This window comes from Macrobrachium rosenbergii, chromosome 13 (assembly GCF_040412425.1).
Source record: "Macrobrachium rosenbergii isolate ZJJX-2024 chromosome 13, ASM4041242v1, whole genome shotgun sequence".
NCBI classification, from domain to species: Eukaryota; Metazoa; Arthropoda; class Malacostraca; order Decapoda; family Palaemonidae; genus Macrobrachium; species Macrobrachium rosenbergii.
In genome coordinates this window covers 36,991,622-37,013,086 of record NC_089753.1, presented here as the reverse complement: position 1 = coordinate 37,013,086, position 21,465 = coordinate 36,991,622, and the positions used below count along the sequence as shown (strand labels likewise).

At 40.3% G+C, this 21,465-nt stretch overlaps 1 protein-coding gene across 15 annotated transcripts in view; it reads right to left on the bottom strand.

Moving 5' to 3' along the window:
- LOC136844589 (zinc finger and BTB domain-containing protein 7A-like) overlaps positions 1-21,465 on the bottom strand; it is a 174,229-nt gene that overhangs the window by 95,678 nt on the left and 57,086 nt on the right. Inside the window, exon 6 of one of the 15 annotated variants that reach the window (XM_067113879.1) lies at positions 273-3,357. The exons of 12 other annotated variants lie outside the window; for them this stretch is intronic. In XM_067113879.1, the coding sequence (XP_066969980.1) occupies positions 3,022-3,357 (336 nt within the window). In that variant the 3' untranslated portion in view covers positions 273-3,021. Of the gene's footprint in view, positions 1-272; positions 5,831-19,527; positions 21,081-21,465 lie in introns of those variants that run through there. 2 more of the 15 variants (XM_067113868.1, XM_067113875.1) reach the window with 2 other exon arrangements.

Below are 21,465 nucleotides of genomic sequence, written 5' to 3'. Positions count from 1 at the left end.
AGTGTTTGCACATTAAAAAATAATGAATCCATCAAAAAGGTATTACAATGGACATCAAAGGATGGTTCACAATATCCTACCATGCCAAATAAATTTCCATTTAAACAAATTGAAACAGATGATCTTAATTTGTTAGGTACAAAGTTAGAGGGTCAAACAATATCAAATGTCTTCTGTAATTTAACAGGTATACCTTACTTATTAAAAATAACAAGAAGTATGTTGCAAAAACATGAGATTCACATGCCTTCAAGGATAATAAGCTACACAAGTCGGTTTATTTCACAAGTTTATTATTTTTGCTACATAAAGAACCAAATAATGTTTACAATCAAGTTACCTTGGTCTTGAACATAATGGCCATACATATATTAGATAGCCAAAGATAAAACAGTAGCAATAAACTTTCTTTATTAATTCCACATTATTAAGATTAAGGCAAAGAAAATGTTCAAAATGTGTATATAACTGTAAATATGATTACATGATGGCAAATTCCACTTCACAATACAGTACAGTACTGTACAGGCATTCTCCCGCTTACCAGTGGCATCGGTTAACGACTTTTGCTTTTGCGACGCTTGGCTAACGACATCGTTAACCAGATTTTCGGCATTGGTAAGCAATTTTCACACCATTAAGTGGTTTATTGGCATTAGTAAGCAGCGTTTTGCCATTGGTAAGCAGTTTATTGGCGTTGGTAAGAGGTTTATAAGCGCCGATAAAGGGTGAACGGCACTGTTAAGCGGTTCATTGGTGCTTACAGCATTGTACATGCCATTTATTACCATAATTATTGTGATGTTCTGGTTAACAATGATTTTCAGTTATCAGCACTCAGCTGGGAACAGAACCTGCCCCCCTCCGCCCCCACCCCCATTAACCGAGGACTGCCTATGAGAGTAAGATTAAAATTTTTAGTTACCTTACCAAGCTTTATTTGGTCTGATGGTCAGTTAATAACATTTCCATTGGTCTGCTGATGACATCAATCAGACAGAAATTACAACTGTTACCTCTGATTGACCCTTAAATTTAAATTCTTGATGTGCCAGAAAAAAAAAAAAATGGTTCAAATTTCCTGGCTGCATTGCTGGTGCAACAGCACCCAAGTTATCTACAAGAAAGTACGTCACAACAGAATATAAGGTGTAACATGGATCCTTGTGTCTGGATCTGTGCATACTCATTTGAGACATTGAAAAAATAAACCAAATTATATCAACACTTATTCCTGCACTTCAAATCACTGTAACTGTAGTACGTACTGTATACAAACTGCTTCCCACAGTAACACCTCAACTTAACAGACTTCCGTACTATCAGCTACATTAATTTCATTATTTTTTACTATACTGCCATGTAGGTTGTGACACATTTTTAAGTGAATCTCTTAAATTGTGATACATCTTGAGATAAATATCTTACGTTAAAGAAATGGGTTAGTTTTGGTTAGACTACAGTTTTGCTGTAAGTGACCTAGAAAATATTCAAGTGCGGGCTATTAGGTCTGTTACTTAAAAAACTTTGTTACTTATCAGTAAGCCAGACCCCCAAAGCATATGTTAAGCTGAGGTGCTACTGTATTTGCATTTTACTTATGATGTTACCTGCAACACAGGCAACCTTTGTTAGACATACTTGAAACACTGCAATAAAAACTGCTGCACCATCCAAAAACATCCATTTGAAATATTTAAATTTTCTTGAAATCAAACTTATGATAATATATGCGTACGAGACCTCTTTCAGATCGGAAATTAAATGTGATTGCTGCATCACCTCTATTCAATTTGTATAAAATTGGGTCGTTTCTCATGACTGATTTTCTCTGTTACTGCATTCTGCCAGCAGCTCTATATTTGTGATTCTTTCATAAGCGGAGAAGTAAAACTACTGCTGGTGGGAATTCTTTTAATACAAAGAATATTATACATCCAAGTTTATCCAAGATCAAAGTAGGGTGTAGGTTATCCAGTTGTTTTTGTTGTTTGTTTTTGTGTTCCTTGGGTAAGTAGTTTCTTGAATTCTAAGCCAAGTTTCATTCAGGCTCTAATGAGCATGGTCGCATCAAAGAGCAACTGTAAGTTTGGTTCCTTATATAAACACCACACTAGGGAAGCAGACAGCACCATTCCCATTCCTCAGTGAGGTTGCAACAATACTAAGAAACTGCTTTAGCATATTGTATTTTCTGCTAATCAGTGGCCTAGATCTCAAAAATTACTTGCCTGGATTACACCTTAAGAAATAAAAAAGAAAAAACCTAGATGACCAATGCCTTATTATGATACCAGTTCAAGAGTTCCCCATGAATGCTTAAATTACCTTGCAACTTGGATTTATCATATTATTTTATTAAAAGAATTTCTACCAGCAAATTTTTTTACCTCTTTAATATGAAGTAAAACTAATATACGAGAGTTACAGGAGTAATGCAGTAACACAAAAAAAACTTTCATATAAAAGAGCAAATGGATTTTGTACAACTTGGATGCAGGTGATGCAACTCGCATTTAATACTGTAATAATAACAAATATTATTTAACACAAGGGCTCCCTACCAAGAAATTTAATAAGCTAATATATGGTATTTTTACAAACATTAAACTTCAGTAGATGTTAACAACTTGATAAATTTAACTCCTTGAACTGCTTCATAATTAATACACAACAAATGAAGTTAATGGTGAATTGTTATGTCTCAGTCTACATAACATTACAAACAACTTCCCATCCAGAATAAATTTCATCATCACATTTGTAAAATTCTACAGCTGTTCATGCTAGATTGGGTTACCCATCAAAATATTACGCTACAATATATATAACTATCACAAAAAATACATTAGTTTACAATGTATCGCAATTTATCACAAGATAAAATATACTATACCAAAGACTGAACATTTTTCCAGACTACCAACTGCAATCTTACATGCCAACTTTTATAATACAGTACAGTATAGTGTGCACAGTGTCAGTGTAATTACAATATAATATGTGTGTGTGTGTGAATTCCTACTGCTTTTCTCTGACATGCTTCTGCACATGAAGATCAACATGGTCTTTCCTAATAAATCCCTTAAAACAAAAAGGACACAAGTATGGCTTCTCTCCAGTGTGAGTGCGAATGTGCCTTTGTAGGTTACTTCTCTGACCAAATTTTGCTGAGCAAAACTGGCAGGCAAACTGCCTTATTTGACCATGTTTTTGCATATGCCTCACAATATTTCCCTTTATAAGAGTACTGTAAGAACACATAGTACAAACGTGCTTCCTCGTGTGGGGGTCAGTGTGAAAGCCGCAATCTTCTCTCCACCGTAAATTCCCACTGGCAACGCTAACTCCTTCCCCCTGTCAAAAGTGACCTTTATTTTAGTTAAGTCATACATTACTTTCTCTGCTTAAATGTATACACAGTACTGCATAACAGAAGGCCACAAGAATATACAGTATACTGGAAAATCACCACAAAACCTGACCTATGCCACAGCTGTTTTATTATTAACAAGAAAAAGAGAAAAGGTCATCATAAGTGGGAAGCATCTGGATTTGTTCCCTAACCTGACAAAATAGTTCCAACGAAAAATAATTCTCTTATCTGCCACAATTTGCTCCACATGATAAACTAATACCGCAACCTCTAAGCTTTACTATGCTTTGGAGTCTGGCCTTCTTGCAAGAAACAGTTCTCACAAATGACAAAGACCCCAAAATATAGACAACATATTGATATTCACAATACCCCACAACTAAGAGTTAAGCCAAGTGTTTTTAGCCAAATTGTAATGTACTATAAATCAAAAACTCTAGTCAAGAAAACCATGAACATGATGTAACTGATAAGTAAAGAAATCTGAAAAATTTAGGAGTTGCTGTATCATTTTCAGATCTAACATTTTTTCAAAAAACATTTTTCCAAGTGTCCAAATACTGTTATTGTTCACTGTAAAGGATTTAGTAATCCTTAACTGTTCAGAACTGGTTTGGTGTTATCACCTGTTCTAGTTCTGCAAACTGTTCTAAGTTTTCTCTTTTACTGGCTGCCCTCTCTTTTATCATCCGATTTAAAAGATTACATACACATGTGTACCTTAATTTTAAGGCTAAGGTTATCACTCTCCTCCACATTTTAAGTTACACTAAACAACCTAATTTTCTAACTCATCACACTGTCTTAATTTTAGGATAAGACCGATGAGCTATTCTTAAAGTTTTAAGGTGTATACGTCATTCAGTCATCCTTCTATAACACAACAGTGTACCTGGGTCAATGCTAAGGATTAATTGACAGCCTTTAAAATTTTAGTGTTTTATGCCTACAAGGCAGAACTTGTGCCCTTATTTAATGTCAAGCTGCAAGGTTCTTGGGGTCTATTTGGATCTTGGATCTCTGCTATTATCAAAAGTTGAGTGACTGCACTTGTTTTATCATAAAAAAAATTGTACTTTTGATGCCAAAAGCTTGTATTTAATTAGGCTGGGCTACGTCTCGAGATGACTTGATTGCCAACTTTCCAGTGTCCATAAAGAAGACAACACTTAGATTGCTAACAAAAATACTAGGGAAATAATAAATAAAATAACCCGGGAATTTCATATACATTACAATATACCAAAAACTTCCAGGCTACCTCAAGTTAGATTAACATGGTCGTAAGTAGATAAATCAAACCTATTTAATTTTACTTCCTACAATCAGTCAGAAGCCTTTGAAGTACTCCCATAAAGTGACTGAATCTTTATTAAAGCCTACCTATTAGATCCAAGAGTTGAAGGGTGACCCACTTAAAAGAACAGCTTAAGATAAAGATATAACACCCTCAGTTGTTTTTATGCATAGCATAAAAACTTTCCCATCAGTTTTCTTGATTACTTTTAATCATGGTATAATTATGCAAGGCAAACTTACTATTTTCACTTTAAAATTTGGAGAAGACATACTCTTGTGATCAAAGGATATAATCTTACCCAAAAAAATCAAAGTTTGAAAATCTATGTAATATGACCTCACTAGTTTCTATTTTCTTTTCTCACAGAGATATTTGAAGTTACACTTCCCACATTGTAAGTACACAAGGAGAACTAAATACCATTTAGTATCTTTATTTGTAAAGAGATTTAACTCTGAATATTCATGCAGTGGAACAAAATTCCACATCTTTAACAGCTAAATTACTGACGTCACTGCCAAACCTATGTTACTTATACAAAAAACACTACCAGTACTTCCAAATATATTACCAACTTTTATGGATCAGTACAGTTTTGTATCAGTACTACAGTATAACTTACTACTACCAATAACAGCTTTGCAGTTCATAGCATTCTGTGGTATACCTCATACCTTATTAACATGAAATTTAGCCAGTACACCATTCAGTTTTTCAGTCCTCAAAACTTATCACAGAGGGGGATAGAAAGGTACTGTACCATGAGTAGAAATATGTTTGTTTTTCTCATCCTCACTTGAGAAGCACTGAGAACAAACTGGACACATCAGCACCTGGTGAAGTCGCCACCCATGCTTAATCAAGCATCTTTTTCTTTTTGAAGTGAATGGGCAAGCCAAGCATGCAAACTGCTTTTCCCTGTTATGACTGAGAAGATGTTGTTTCAAGCCACTTGACTCAACAAATCTGGCTGTGCAGAACTGGCATGCAAAAGGTTTTTCACCCGTATGCCGGCGAATGTGTTTGTCTATGTCATGTTTCCTGGAGGTCGAGTAGCAGCAGGTGAGGCACACGTGAATTTTTCGAGAAGCATCAGTGTGATAGCCCGTGGAGTCCATCGTGCTTAAATCTTTCCTCAAACTCTGAGATTCCTCCTGTTAAAGGTTTTGTACTTTTAGTAATTTATAAAATTTGAAATAGATTTATTAAGAGACCTACCAATAGCCAAAGGATGTAAAACATTCCTAGCATATTTATCGATAACTGCAATCCCCTACAACAAGACTGATCATATGCACTTAAAAGTTCATTAACAGGACTTCTTCATGCCTCCCAGTTGATGACAATCTTGAAACAGTATTATATTAGTAAGTTTGCGTGGAACTTGCAATAGGAAACATTCATACGGTATGTCAAACTGAAATAGTCAACTTTGATATATCCTATAGTATGAGAACACATGCAACGCAAAAGCTATTTAGGGATCTTACAATTTTACAGGTAAGTGAACAATTCTCATTATCGTTAAATTTTTACATAAAGCAAAAATATAAAATGGAAAATCTGAGATAATATAATCTTCAAAACCTTATCACTATATAACTATTTATATTTCTATAGCTGTTGTCAATTTACTACTTAAAAGCCTGGATAGTTTCAAAATATAACTAACCCTATTACAGTACTGTACTTAAAAAAATATTTAGCATTCATTTACTTTTTAAGTACAAATTTTAATTAAACTAACTGTACCAAACAATAAATAAGATGAACATCTGATCTTCTCCATTGTTCCTTTTCACAAAATTCATCTACCTACAAGTTACCACCCATCATCATCAAGAGTCCAACTGAAACTTCAAAGTGATGTACTAAAATTTCTTTTATGATGTTAATGCTATATACGGTACTGTTCTGCTCTCCAAAGTGTTAATATCTTTCTCAATGGATCCGAACAGAATCTTACTAGATGCAGTACCAAACAATACAAGCAAAACCCCAGGGACAAATTACACTAGGCCTAATACAAATGTCTTACCACTGCTAACACAATTAAAAATTACTGTAAATGGATTAAAAAAAAAAAAGCAGCAGGAACTGTTGGGTTACAAACACAGTATGAGCAAGCACTAAGAACACCAGTACAAGTCTTGTGTACAAGATTTCTTGTCATCATCACAACATATGTCACCAATACAACATCATTTTATCCCAGCATTATACTTCAAACTGGGGAACATGTGAAAACCGGTACTGAAATATTACTGGATAAATCAATGTTGTGAGCATCTTCCACAACTTAGTTCTTTACTTATATGCTGGTAGGTTTTTGCCAGGATACCTACAGTATTCAGATGTTGTCCATTTTGCAAATAAATCTCTTAAGAGTTCTAAGAGTGAAACACTTATACAATTGAATTCATGCAAGAAATTATATAAACAGTATATATGTACATATGTGTGTATGTATCCATATACTCTATATGCATATATATATATATATATATATATATATATATATATATATATATATATATATATATATATATATATATATATATATATATATATATATATATATATATATATATATATATATATATATATATATATATATATATATATATATATATATATATATATAATATACACACACATATAATGTACAGTATATATACAGTAGAACCCCAGCCCTCGACTGTACCAGAACTCGACATAATCGGATTTTGACATGAAATTTCGAGTAAATTTTGCATCGAGCTCGAACAACAAACCGGAATCCAACCCAATGAATCATATGACGTTTGTAAACAAAATTGTTTTGGTCAGCTGCCACTAGTTGGCGTTGTTGGTGATATTCCTCCCAAGCGTATTTAAAAGCGCTTAAAGCCCACAAATGCTGCTGCTGTCGTTTATTGAAAGATGTTTTACAGTGACTTTGTATACTATTCCAGTAAACTGTATGAAATTTACCAGAAATTAATACTGAACGCAAACAACATTTATGTAATTAGTACAGCGATAGGCCGCCAGGATGGCGCTTTGGTTTATTTACAATCGCTCATGCCACAAGCTTCCTAGTGCCGACATAACTTGGGCAATTTTTCTTAAGTTTAAGATAACAGACATAATTTGGCTTATTTTTAATATTCTATTATTTTACTATAATAATCAGGCTTGTTTTTCAATGCTGTTATTATTAACAACAGTTTTTGAGTCTACCCGTTACAGTACATTCTGGTAGTACCTATAGGCTACCTTGCCTAGCTTATGGTGCTCGGTCTACCATCGGTAATAAGGCTGCATTGGTCGGCAGTATGCATTTAAAATGACAAAAGGGCATCTAATAAGGTAAGTTACTTAAGTCAGAACTTATTTAATTGTAATTTATGTGTAATGTTTTGTATAAAAAGGCAAGGTAGCAGTAATGACTGGTGGTCAAGAATGGATTAATCCATTTTCAGTTCTTTCTTATAGGAAAAATTGATTCGGATTTCGACTAAATCACTTCTCAATGCTTCTTCTGGAACGGATTAGCGTTGAGGACCGGGGTTCTACTGTATACTGTACAGCATGCATGCATGCATGCATGCATATATATATATATATATATATATATATATATATATATATATATATATATATATATATATATATATATATATATATATATATATATATATATATATATATATATATATATATATATATATATATATATATATATATATATATATATATATATATATATATATATATATATATATATATATATATATATATATATATATATATATATATATATATATATATATATATATATATATATATATATATATATATATATATATATATATATATATATATATATATATATATATATATATATATATATATATATATATATATATATATATATATATATATATAGATATATATATTATATATTATATATATATATATATATATATATATATATATATATGTATATATATATATATATATATATATATTTCTGAGTCCAGTCCCGTGTCAGCCGGTGAAATTCCATTACAGCACGAATTTCTAGGTATAACCTTGCTAGATATACCAGAGAAAAAGAGCTTTCAGGAAAGCTGGGGTTACTACCCCCAGTCGGCGCCTTCTAGGAAGGCGTCGGTATAAGAAGGGGTGAGTGAATTACCACTACCACGGAAACCTACTCGAAAGATCTCTCCTTATCAAAATCCCGGAACAGAGCGGTGAGCCGTTACAGCCCCCACACCAAACACCCGCCAGGACGGCGACACCAGCGCCACCTACCTCATTCCATTTTCTAGCACGTGAATCTTGATTTGTTTTGTGTGCTCTTCCATCATTTTGGATTTTTTCTGCTTTTACTGACGATGGCGTCGAGCAGCTTTACCATTTCCAAGTTAAGTACCATCTTCTTGTGGGGTTTTGTTCTATTTTTGGCTGTTATAGTCTCGTATTTTCATAAATATCGAGATCTTATTATGTCGCCACGCGTCCCCAGCCAGCCATTTCGACACCTGAGGCGTCTCCTTCTGTTCTTTTCAGTTGGTGTCGTCTCCTCGTCGTTATAGATATTTTGCCCCCATTGGTTCCCTTCCTGGGGGTTCCTTGCAGTGGCTCCCCCCTCTTATCAATTACGATCCCTGGCCCACTGGCCTTTGGGGAGTGATGCCCGTCTAGGTCCCCCAGTTGGGTTCCTATTGTTTTGGTCTTACTAGGCTAATTAATTTGATTGAAGATGGTGCTCTCTTGTAGTTTTATTTTTAATTTTATTGTTTTTATTATTTTATTGTGTGGTTTACCTCGGGTGCTGGCGGCAGCCTCAGATCTAACCGCCTCCCCGTGGTAGGCTACGCTCTCTGTTGAGCACATTTTAGTTTTTGTGAGTGTTGGTTATCTGGTAGAGTAGGCTTGTTAGCTTCCTTCCCTTTGCCCTGGGTGTGGAGCTCAGGTTGAGGGAGTTTTGTTGCTGTTTTCCTCCGGGATCGTTTTTCGGTGGGCAGAGTGAGCCCCTTGGTTCTCTTCCTCCAATTGGGGGGAATCGAGTTCTTAGGATGTGTTTCCTCTAGGCTAGCGCCCCTTGCCTGCCATTCTCGATCCCGGCTGGTTCTCGGCTCAAAGTTTCTCTCCCAGTTGCTTCCCCCTTCCCTTTTACACTCCTCGTCCTAGCCTATACCAAGGTTAGGTCTATATTAGGCTTCGCCTAGGTAGGAGTCGGGCTTCGGGTTGGTTGCTTCCAGTCATATTGCCCTCCAAGATTCATGGTCTGGGAGATACGGTGCAGTTGAGCGGGTGAGCTTCTCCCCGTCTCCTGTTCCTTCCTGGTAGCCTACTCCTCCTACCTACCTCCCCCCTCCTCCTCTCCAGCCTTGCTCTACTCGTGCGGGTGTGACGCTAGATGGCGTTTTCTCCGAGTTCAGGGACCTCTCTTGTTGGTTGAGGGATTCGCTCCCTCCCAGATTGTTCCCAGCATCGCTGTATTGGGGTTGGTGGTTTGTTTACTCGAACGTGTTCGAGTCACTGTTCGTCTCCTCGTCGGGTTACGTTGGCGCGGTATATTTTGCTTCACCCTATGTTATGATCATATAAGCATTTTACCCGTCTCGTTCTCCGGCGGGGAAGTAAGGGCGGAAGGTTTTTTCATATAGGGGAACGGATCCCTCCGTCCTCTTCAGTTCTTACCATCACTCGTTATTGTTTTTATTTTTAGATAAGTCTGTTATCTACAGGAGTACTCTCCTTTATTTATTATATATATAAATTCGTGAGTCCGGTCCTATACCAGGGGTCTTCGCCGTTATTTTACTGGCAGCCCTTATGGTTAGTTCCTGGTCTCTCCCTTCATTCCCGGAGTACTCCGGGGTCTGAAAATCCTACCTTCCACTCTGTGTAATTTAGAGCTTTTTGGCCCAGTTTATGATAGGGAGTTCTTCTCCGCCGGAGTATTCCGGTTGTGGTTGAATTTCCCGGCCTCGCCAGCTTTAGTTTGCTTAGGGTGGGAGGTTCATGTACGTTTCTTCTTACAGACTGTTCGCTGTGAGGAGCCGGGGTGCACCGCCTCCCTCCAACAACCGTCACGGTCCGTGGGTTTGCGGACCCACGCTGGTTGTGCGGTCCGCCTGGATGACCTGATTGTTTGGCACCCTGATGGTTGTGAGGTTTGCTTTGCTCTCTGCACAACTGTCCAGGATGAGTTGGTAAGTGACAGTCTTTACATTACTCTTGCTTTTGCTCCTCATATTGTATATTATACATTGTCTATGAGGTTCCCGGAATGGTTTTCGTCCTTAGCTAATTGTTGGTTTTCTTACAGGCGGACGAAACTTCCAAGAAGTCTGCCTTGGAATCCCTCCGGGCCTGGGTGGCTGGGTTTGGAAGGAACGTTCCGTCGGGAAGCCCTCACGTCCTCGGCACGCTAGGTTGAGGACTTACTCTACCCCGCGCACGGGTGGCGGCAGCAGTGCCTGAAGATGTGGCCACCCCTATCATCCAGCAGATCCGGGATGAGACCCAGCCACCCCAAGCGGATATCCTCTCGCTGAGGTCTCGGAGGATGTTGCCGCCATTAATCTGGACCTAGAACCAATGGCTGTAGAGCAGGACCAGGTGGTAAGTGGTGAGGTAGGTGAGGTTGTTGGGGCGGGCCCCCCTTTATTTGACTCCCCTGCTTCATCTGTTTCTTCCTTTGCAGGCTTTGTGAAGTCTTCCTCCTTGGGTGATAGAGCTCCATCTGCTATCCCCAAGTTGAAGTTGAAGACTTCATGGAAGGCGAAGGGCTTCAAGTCCTCGTCTTCCAAGAAGGCATTGCCCTTCCCCGTCGAAGGCTAAGGTCTCAGGACCTGTAGCCTCCGGGAGCAAGTCTGGTTCCTCCAGCAAAGGCGCGAGTAAGAGGGCTGCAAAACCAAGCCCTCCTCGCCAACCTGCTTTTTCGATGCAGAGGCCTTTGCTAACCAGCTTTATAAACGGTTTCACGGAGGACCTGGCTTCAAGATTTAGTGAGATTTCGGAGAAGCTGGCCAGTCATGATAACATACTGGCGGAATGGCTCACCCACCCCCAGCCGAACCACAGTATGTTATCCCGACACTGCGGACCTCCCGCGTTCGATGTCGGAAACCCTTGGCGTTTTCGCTCTCCGGGCCATCCAACACGATGGCAAGTTGACTCTTGATGGTCTTGGCACGAGGCGGTTGGAGGAATTGGAGTTCTTCCCCGATCTCCTGCCCCCTTACCCAGGCTTCGTGAGACTCACGGAGGAAGCCTGGATTAGGTCAGACAAGGTTCCTAGGGAGACTGTCATCGTCCCTAGGGACCAAGCTCAGTCGGCTCTCCTGCGCACTCTGGACGGAGTGGCAGGCAGATAACACGGTTGACTCCTTTCAAGGGGAACTTCACCATGTTCACCCTGGGAGTCGACCTTCCCACTCCTTGTTTGGACAAAGTCGCTCTGGCTACGGCCCGGCGTGCTTTGACGGCATTCGGTTCCTCAGCTAAGGGAGACAGACCCTACTTCCCTGGTATTCCCAGGAAGTAACGAGTTCTGGACAGACGCCCCGGCCACTTTCACGGTCGGGAAGCTGGACCCCCTCTGCGCCTCCACGCAATTTAGCGAGCAGCTCCCCAAGCTGCCGGAAGCTCTTTTGAAAGCGGAGTTTGATGCTCGGGTTAAGTTAGCCCGGTCGTTGAACTCCGTATGCCTTACTGAAGCTACGGCCGTCTCCTGCTCGGACGAGCCCTTCTTTCAGGTTTTGGCAAAGTCCTTGCTGGCAGGTTTCCAGTCTGACTTATCTGAATTCATCATGGCCAGACTGGAATGTAGGAGGTTCATCTTCGCCGATGCAACTATCCGTCACGAGCCCAACAAGCTCGTGAAAAGCTCGATCTGGGGACCTAACCTCTTCCCGGAAGAGGAGGTCACAAGTGTTATGGCCGAGGCTACACGGGCCAACCAAAGTCTTCGTTCTCGCTGGGGCATTTCAGCCTGGCGTAAGACCCCAGAATCGGCCGGCCCCCAATCGAGAGGAGGCAAACGCTTCAGGAGGCATAAGAGGCCTCACCACCAGGCGGTAGTCCAAGCCGTCCCGGTCTCGGCAGTGGCACAGCCTTCCACTTCAAAGGCTCACCCCCAACAGTACGTGCTGGTCCAACCAGCTGCACCCTCATATGTGGCCTCACCGGCATACAACCCCACATATGAAGGCCGTGGTTACTTTCACGGCCTTAACAGGGTTGCAAGGGGAGGAAGGGGCAAAGCCCCTCATAGAGGAAAGCCCAGTACCACCCCAAGGGGAAGACCTGGACGTGGTAGAGGGAATAAACCCGCTCCCTCCCACTGAGAGAACACAGGTAGGCGGTCGCCTGTTTTGGTTCAGGGACCAATGGACCTTCAGCCCTTGGGCACACAGCATTGTGTCCAAAGGCCTAGGATGGAGCTGGATCAAAAACCCTCCTCCTCTAACCAGGTTTTACCAGCCACCGACACCAATCCTAAAGGATTATGTGACAGAATTGCTCAACAAACGAGCAATAAAGAAAGTAAGGCACCTAAAGTTTCAAGGCAGGTTATTCACTGTTCCCAAAAAGACTCCGATCAGCAAAGAGTGATCCTGGATCTGTCGCGTCTAAATCTCTACATAAAATGCGACAAAGTTCGCATGCTTACGGTAGCTCAGGTGCGGACTCTACTTCGCGTGGAGCCGTCACCACCTCTGTCGATCTTTCAGACGCTTATTATCACGTCCCAGTTGCGCTGAACTTCTCTCAGTTCCTCGGTTTCAGACTCGGGAATCAAGCCTACTCCTTCAGGGTCATGCCATTCGGTCTGAACATTGCGCCCAGGATATTCACAAAGCTGGCGGACACGGTAATACAGCAACTCCGGTCTCAAGGGATATCCCTAGCAGCATATTTGGACGATTGGATAATTTGGGCACCAACAGTTCGGGTGTCAGAAAGCCACGTCCATAGTCATCAGTTTCCTGGAGTCGCTAGGTTTCCAACTGAACAGAGAAAGTCCCGCCTGACTCGGAGTCCCGGTTTCAGTGGTTGGGTCTCCAATGGGATCTGTCATCTCACACGCTGTCCCTTCCGCCTCCCAAGAGGAAAGAGATAGCATCTCTCACCAGGAGATTCCTCAAAATCCATCAGCATCCCGCCGGTCCCAAGAAAGGGTCCTTGGGTCTCTTCAGTTTGCCTCAGTGACAAACCTGCTATTAAAAGCGAAATTAAAAGACATAAACAGAGTGTGGCGGAGTCGAGCCAATGTCAAGCTCAGAGACAAGGTCTCCTCTATCCTCAAATCTTAAAGACAAGGTTGCGACCTTGGGCCTCGGTCAAAGGCTTGTCCAATACAGTTCCGCTTCAATTTCCCCCTCCGGCACTAGTAGTTCACACAGACGCTTCCTTAGCGGCTGGGGATATTCACCAAAACAAAAGTACAAGGAACGTGGTCACAATGTTTCAGCAGTTCCATATAAACACCCTGGAAGCTATGGCGGTATTTCTAACTCTGAAGAAAATCCGCCCCCCAACCGGATTCATATCAGGTTGGTATTGGACAGCGCAGTGGTAGTTCATTGCATCAACAGGGGCGGCTCCAAATCAGGCCGAGTAAACCAAGTAATGGTTGCTATCTTCTCCCTGGCGAACAAGCACGGCTGGCACCTGTCAGCCACCCACCTAGCGGGGTGCGGAACGTGGTGGCGGATTCCCTGTCCAGGAACGCTCCGTTGGAGACGGAGTGGTCCCTGGACGTGGAATCTTTCAAGTGGATTTGCCGGGTTCGGGCCTCCAAGTGGATCTGTTACAACGGAGAGCAACTTCAAACTCCCCTGTTATGTGGCTCCCAACCTGGACCCTCAGGCGTTCGCCATAGACGCAAATGACAGTAGATTGGAACAATTGGGAGAAGATTTATCTTTTCCCCCAATAAACTTACTGCTGAAAGTTTTACACAAACTCAGGACATTCAAAGGTCAATTAGCCCTAGTAGCTCCCTATTGGCCGAAGAGCAATTGGTTCCCTCTTCTTCAGGAACTGGGATTACGGAGTCTTCATGGGATCCCAAGCCCATTCTGACTCAGACAGTACAAACCAAGACTGTGTCAGCTTCCTCAAGAATTCAGAATGCCCTAGTTTTATGGACTTTATAAAATTCGCAGCTCAAAAAGGAGCGAACATTGACCCTGTCAACACTCTGTTTTTAGAATCAGATAAGAGAGATTCTACTATTAGACAATATGATTCAGCAGTCAAAAAATTGGCCTCCTTCCTAAAAGCATCTGAAGCCAAAATCATGACAGCTAATTTAGGAGTTTCCTTCTTTAGATCATTGTTTGAAAAAGGCCTAGCTCCGGCCACTATTACCACAATCAAGTCAGCATTAAAGAAAGTTTTCTTTCGGGCTTTAAAATCGACCTCACAGATTCCTACTTTTCATCTATCCCCAGAGCATGCGCTCGTCTGAGGCCAGTATCACGCCCACAGTCTGTTACGTGGTTTCTCAATGACGTCCTTAAGTTAGCATCAGAGATGGATAACTTTCATTGCTCTTATCAGGATCTGTTAAGGAAGACTTTGTTCTTGATTAGCTTGGCTTCAGGTGCTAGAATCTCAGAGCTATCGGCTCTCACTAGAGGTGATAATTATGTGAACTTCCTCCCATCTGGAGAGGTCCTCCTTTCCCTGACCCTAGATTTTTAGCTAAGAACGAAGACCCACAGGACAGGTGGTCTCCTTGGAAGGTGGTGCCCCTTCCTCAAGACCAGTCTTTATGTCCAGTTTATACACTTAAATCTTACCTTTCAAGAACTCCACAGAGTAAGTCGGGTCCTCTTTTTATCAGGAGAAAGGTGGTACTCTTTCACTAAATGCTATAAGACAACAAATTTTATATTTCATTAAACAGGCCAACCCAGATTCAATCCCCAAGGTTCATGATATTCGAGCAGTTGCCACTTCTATTAATTACTTTCATAATATGGACTTTTCGGAGTTATCTAAATTTACGGGTTGGAAATCACCTCTAGTGTTTAAACGCCACTATTTAAAAACGCTCGAAGCCCTGAAATTTTCTACCATAGCTGTGGGAAGTGTCATCTCCCCACCTTAGTTAATCATATCCTTGTCCTTTCCTTTCCCCCGCCCGCCTGCCTCATTTACTTTTCTGCTTATTCTCCTGGTTGATTATACCTCACTGCCTGGCTCCTCATATTGTTGTTTCTTGTACCTGTTGATGGAAAAAGCGTAATCTGAAATGCCATGATTGTTTCTCTTGTGGGGTACTGGACAGTTTTTATTTGGTTCCATGTACCCCAGATGAATGTATATATTAATGTTGATTGATTTGTCTCTTACGTGTTTAGCCTAAGTTTACGTGTATAGTATTAAGGTTATATTTGCAGTTATTTTGTGCGCTTTTCATGTTTCATTTGCTTTAAGTAATTTTAAGGTTTTTTTTGGGCTTTTTCTCCGTCGTGCGGGAACCTGCCCATGTTTCATAGTATTAAGTTCTTTAATGTGCCTTAGATTTAATATGCCTTAGTCTTAGTGTTCTTGCTACACGGAAGAGATTGCTTAATTAAAATTATTCTGGTAAAACTTTTGCCTTTTCTTCAGATTATCCCTCAATTTCTTTTTCCTAGTAGTTGCAGCCTTGGCATGATTCTCTATCACGATTTCACCGGCTGACACGGGACTGGACTCAGAAAAGGGATTTTGACAGAGGAAAAATCTATTTCTGAGGAAGGTCCCGTGTCACCCGGTGACCCTCCCTGAATTAAATAGTACTTTCCCCTCCCTCTGGCACATGCCAAGTCTGGGGTTAGTGCTAGCATGGAATGAGGTAGGTGGCGCTGGTGTCGCCGTCCTGGCGGGTGTTTGGTGTGGGGGCTGTAACGGCTCACCGCTCTGTTCCGGGGATTTTGATAAGGAGAGATCTTTCGAGTAGGTTTCCGTGGTAGTGGTAATTCACTCACCCCTTCTTATACCGACGCCTTCCTAGAAGGCGCTCGACTGGGGGTAGTAACCCCAGCTTTCCTGAAAGCTCTTTTTCTCTGGTATATCTAGCAAGGTTATACCTAGAAATTCGTGCTGTAATGGAATTTCACCGGGTGACACGGGACCTTCCTCAGAAATAGATTTTTCCTCTGTCAAAATCCCTTATATATATATATATATATATATATTATATATATTAGCATAGCTGCTGTTCATCCTCAAAAGAGGAGTTACACTCTCATGGTTGTCCCAGGGCTCCATACGACAGACTAACCAATTACAAAGAATTCTCTTATAGCTGGTCTCAGCCAGAATAGTACCTGTTGGCAAAATGATAGAATATAAAGGACTCAGGAAAGGAGGGCTCTATTGCCTGTCCTACTGCGACTGCCTCAGCTCTCTAAGTCCCACTTGCACAGATGCGACGTCAGTGTGGATGTCAGCCATCGTCCTTACAGGTAGTCTCCATTTATCGGGGGTTATTGTTCCCCACGGGCATGACATTAAATGAAAATCGCCAGATAACCAAAAATCGCTGATAACAGCATCGATCCCCAGTTGTTAGCACTGATATCTGGTTATCAGCACCGATAACCGGGGATCAGTGCCAATAACTGGAGATCAGCGCCGAAAATCCTATTGTCATTGTTGCTAGACAACTGCCGTAAAACCGGATCACCAATAACCAGGGACTGCTTGTATTACACTCTGGTCTGTCCAAGAGTTCACTAATCCCCAGGTTTTGCACAAGAAGCTGTGTTTGGCTATGCATTTTCCAATCATCACAACATCGCTCAAGCTAAGTACTTAGTGTTAAAACCCAGTGAAAAGTTTTAGTTCCTTAAAATTTTAACAGGCAGGCTTATATTTGTTTAAATTGGGAGCCAGTAGGCCTCTTGCAAGGCGAGAAGTTAGGAGTAGATCACTATGCTGGAACCTAACCTCACGTAAGTTCAAGGTATTACTGTATATATATATATATATATATATATATATATATATATATATATATATATATATATATATATATATATATATATATATATATATATATATATATAATGTTTTTCTCACTAAGGGATATCAGTGTTAATGACCTTTACATAAATAAACTCCAGTTATAATCTAATAGTCAGAAAAATAAATAAAACAATAAAGGTTTTACAGAAGTCCCGCTTCTGAAGTACAAATCTAAAAACACCACTAACATATAAACCATCTTCTCCATGAATACTGGCAAGGATGTACCTGTCATCCTCACCACGAACTTCGGAGAGGTATCGATCCCTAAGATCCCCAAGACTATGGTGTCCAAACAGCAAATGCCTCACAGCCAATTTACATAAAGCAGACTTCCATCTGGACATATTTCATATTCATTACCTTTTCCATCTTATTGGGGTTTAGACAATTCCAATGTTGATGATAGTCCAGGCTTTGAGCTACTTCCATGGTCTATCCTTGACCCTGCCACTAAGGTCTCACTCGAAAGAAACTGATAAGAGGATCACTGATTACTAACTATGCAAACCATTGCTGAGTCTCTTCTTCCACACTGCAGAGCCATAACAGAATTATGAAGCGGAAGACCATTGCTGAACTCTCCAACAGCTGCCCATCCCTTTAAAGTTCTAGACACCCTACTGATTAACTTTTTATTAAGGATTCATGAAACAGTGTCACTTTAGAATTCGGGGAGTCCACTCATTAAAACACCCAGTCTCCATCTCTTATTTATCCATGATTTCTTGGCACTGCTACTTGTGCTTCATATCAAATATCCATATCTCTCAATCTTTTTTTCCAGCCTCTTGATACTGCATCTCTCCATCAATTCCTCAGTCATAATACTACCTTCCCATTATACACCTGCTGTGAATCTTGATAATCTACAATTATAACTTTTATTCTCATATTTATTTTGCATACTTCCTTAACTGCACATTTTACTCTCGGACTCAGTACTGTACAGTATTATCAACAACAGAAACTTGACGATCACTTTCTTCACAATACTGTACAGTAAAACCCCCCTCAGATCATTCAAGGGATGCTTACCGCACTTTGAAGGCGAACAGCTAAAATCTGCGAATACTTAAAACCCCTCTAAAAACACTTAGAACTGCCTAGTTTGATAGTTTAAACACAAGAAAAACCCTCTAAAAATGCTTATGCCTGAGTATTTTAATAGTTTATCACAAAAAAAGCATTTAGTCATGAAAATATGAAAATACAGTAATTAGTGAGTATTTCTCGGTGAAAAATACAGCGAACGGGCGAATTTTCCGCAAATAATGGGTAGATATGCTCCACAGAGAAATCTGCGAATGCGTGAGTCCGTGAATCGCGAGAACGCGAATACAGGGGGTTTACTGTATTAGAATATGGAGACTTTACTCTTTGCTCAAGAAAAATACCTGCTCCCCACTCCTCTCTCCTGTTCTCATATGTCATTACAGTGCGACATCTGTTGGGTCTCCCATTAGTTACTTGTTCAACTGCTTCAGTGTTTCATAGTCAATGGATTCATGTTCACTCTCTGGATGGCTAAGGGAACAGACTTTTGTGCAAGATAGTACTTCTATTTCCTCTCATACAGTATTGAAGCAGCCCCATTTTCTTTTGTACAGTACACAGGGAAACACTGGGAAGTTAAGTACTGCACAGTACCTAAATACTGTATTTAATATGCACTGAAAAAAAATTTTTTCTTGATATTTTGCCGTGTTTACATTAATATTAATATTTGAAAATTAGTAAATCATTTTTTGTATCATGAAAAATGTATTTAGTCACGAAAATAAAATGAAAATACAGTAAACAGTGAATATTCTCAGTGAAAAGATCCGCGAATTACCTAATTCTTTGCAAATAATATAGGGATAAGTTCCATAGAAAAATCCGCGAATAGATGAACCACAAGTAGGTGGGGGTCGACTGTACTGTGATACAAAGCTAATGGCTCAACACTGATACTAAATAGACTGGGGTGTTCTGAGCTGGCTTGGACATGAAGAGAGGATGGAATATGACAGAATGGTGAATGGTTATATAATTTGGAACTGTTGGGAGGAAGAAGGGTATGAAGACCTAGAATGTCAAAAAAGCAGAGCAGTGGAATATTGGAAAAGAAGGATCTTAATATCTAGGACACAAAAGTATGAGTGCGAGATAGAAGTGAATGATGCAGTACAGGCAGTCCCCAGTTATCGGCAGCCTCGGTTACCGGCGATCCGGTTTTACGGCGCTTGTCTAGTGACGACGATAACCAGATTTTCGCCGCTGATAACTGGTTATCGGCGCTGATCGCCTCTTATCGGCGGCACTGATCACCGGTTATCGGCGCCGCTAACCAGGGATCAGTGCTATTATCACCAATTTTCGGTTAGCGGCGATTTTCGGTTGTCGTCATGCCGTCGGGAACGGAACCCCGCCGATGACCGGGGACAGCCTGTACTGTACATGCAAGGCGGCTTGACATGCTACCGGCTAGCCTTGTGTTCAAGTATATGGCTAACAATACCCAAGTTTTCTACATAAGAGCTCATCCTTAATTCTGCAAGTTGACAGTGACTATTTTCTTGATTCTGTTCTCTGGCACCACTCTCAATTAAGAGAAATGGCCTATTGTTAAGAAATATAATAATCTTCTTTTTAATTCATAAGCAGATATCCACAGTAGAAGTCAACCTCAACATGCTAACATTTCTTCTTTGAAGAAGGGAAGTGTCAAACCTAAGGAAACCCCACTCCAAGTCAAGGCACTAATCCCAAGGGCTACATAACAATTCTCAAGGAGAATCTTGTTCCTGATAACATCAATCACAGCTTTGTTGAAACATCAGCAATAATACAAACTGAAATACTGATGTCTTGCACAGCTCAAGATTCCCATTACCTTAGCCTGATGTGTAGCCTGTGTGGTAAAAACAAGCTGATCATTTTGTGATTTACAATGTTTTTCATTTCTGTTAATTTACCAAATAGTGTATTTTACAAAATCTAAATAGGACCTCTCTCCCCTATTGCATCTCACTCTTGAAACGCATCCTTCCTATGAATTGCTACCAGATGATGTCTCAAGTGACTCTTCCTGGCGAAGACCTGATGACAAAAATCACATGAGAACGGCTTCTCCCCAGTGTGAGTACGTATGTGGCTGTTCAGAGCCCCTTTTTGTGAGAAGTGTGTACTGCAGTATGGACACCCAAAAGGTTTCTCCCCAGTGTGAATACGAATATGATCCAGTATATGGGACTTCCTGGCAGTTGCATAGGAGCAGAACTCACAACGAAAAGTCCTATAACCTGTACTTGTATCAACAAATACATGGTGCATCTTCACATTTTTTCCAGACCCAATCTCGTTGCTGACACCAGACATTCCACCGACCTGCCAAAAAAGGACTCCCTTATATTCAGAGAAGATAAAATACTGCTGCACTGCATGTATTTAAATAGCTATTAGTATTCATTCCAGCAGACTACCATAAATTCTTTGAAGCTATTAAAACCTAGGTAGTATTGTGTTCATGAACTCTTTACTGAGCACTGCAGCATCATTTATTTATATTAAAATCCTCTGATGTCATATGATTTACACACTTGTGCTGTAACAGCACTTTTTATCATACTGCAGACATTTAAAAAAATTTTAATGATTTCCTATAATTTACCCATTACTGGTACAGTGACCACAAAACTTTCATGACTATCAGTGTCTCTGCTAGAAAGTGGGCAGTAAGAGTGGCAGAAGAAGGGCAACTAAGTTACTACGC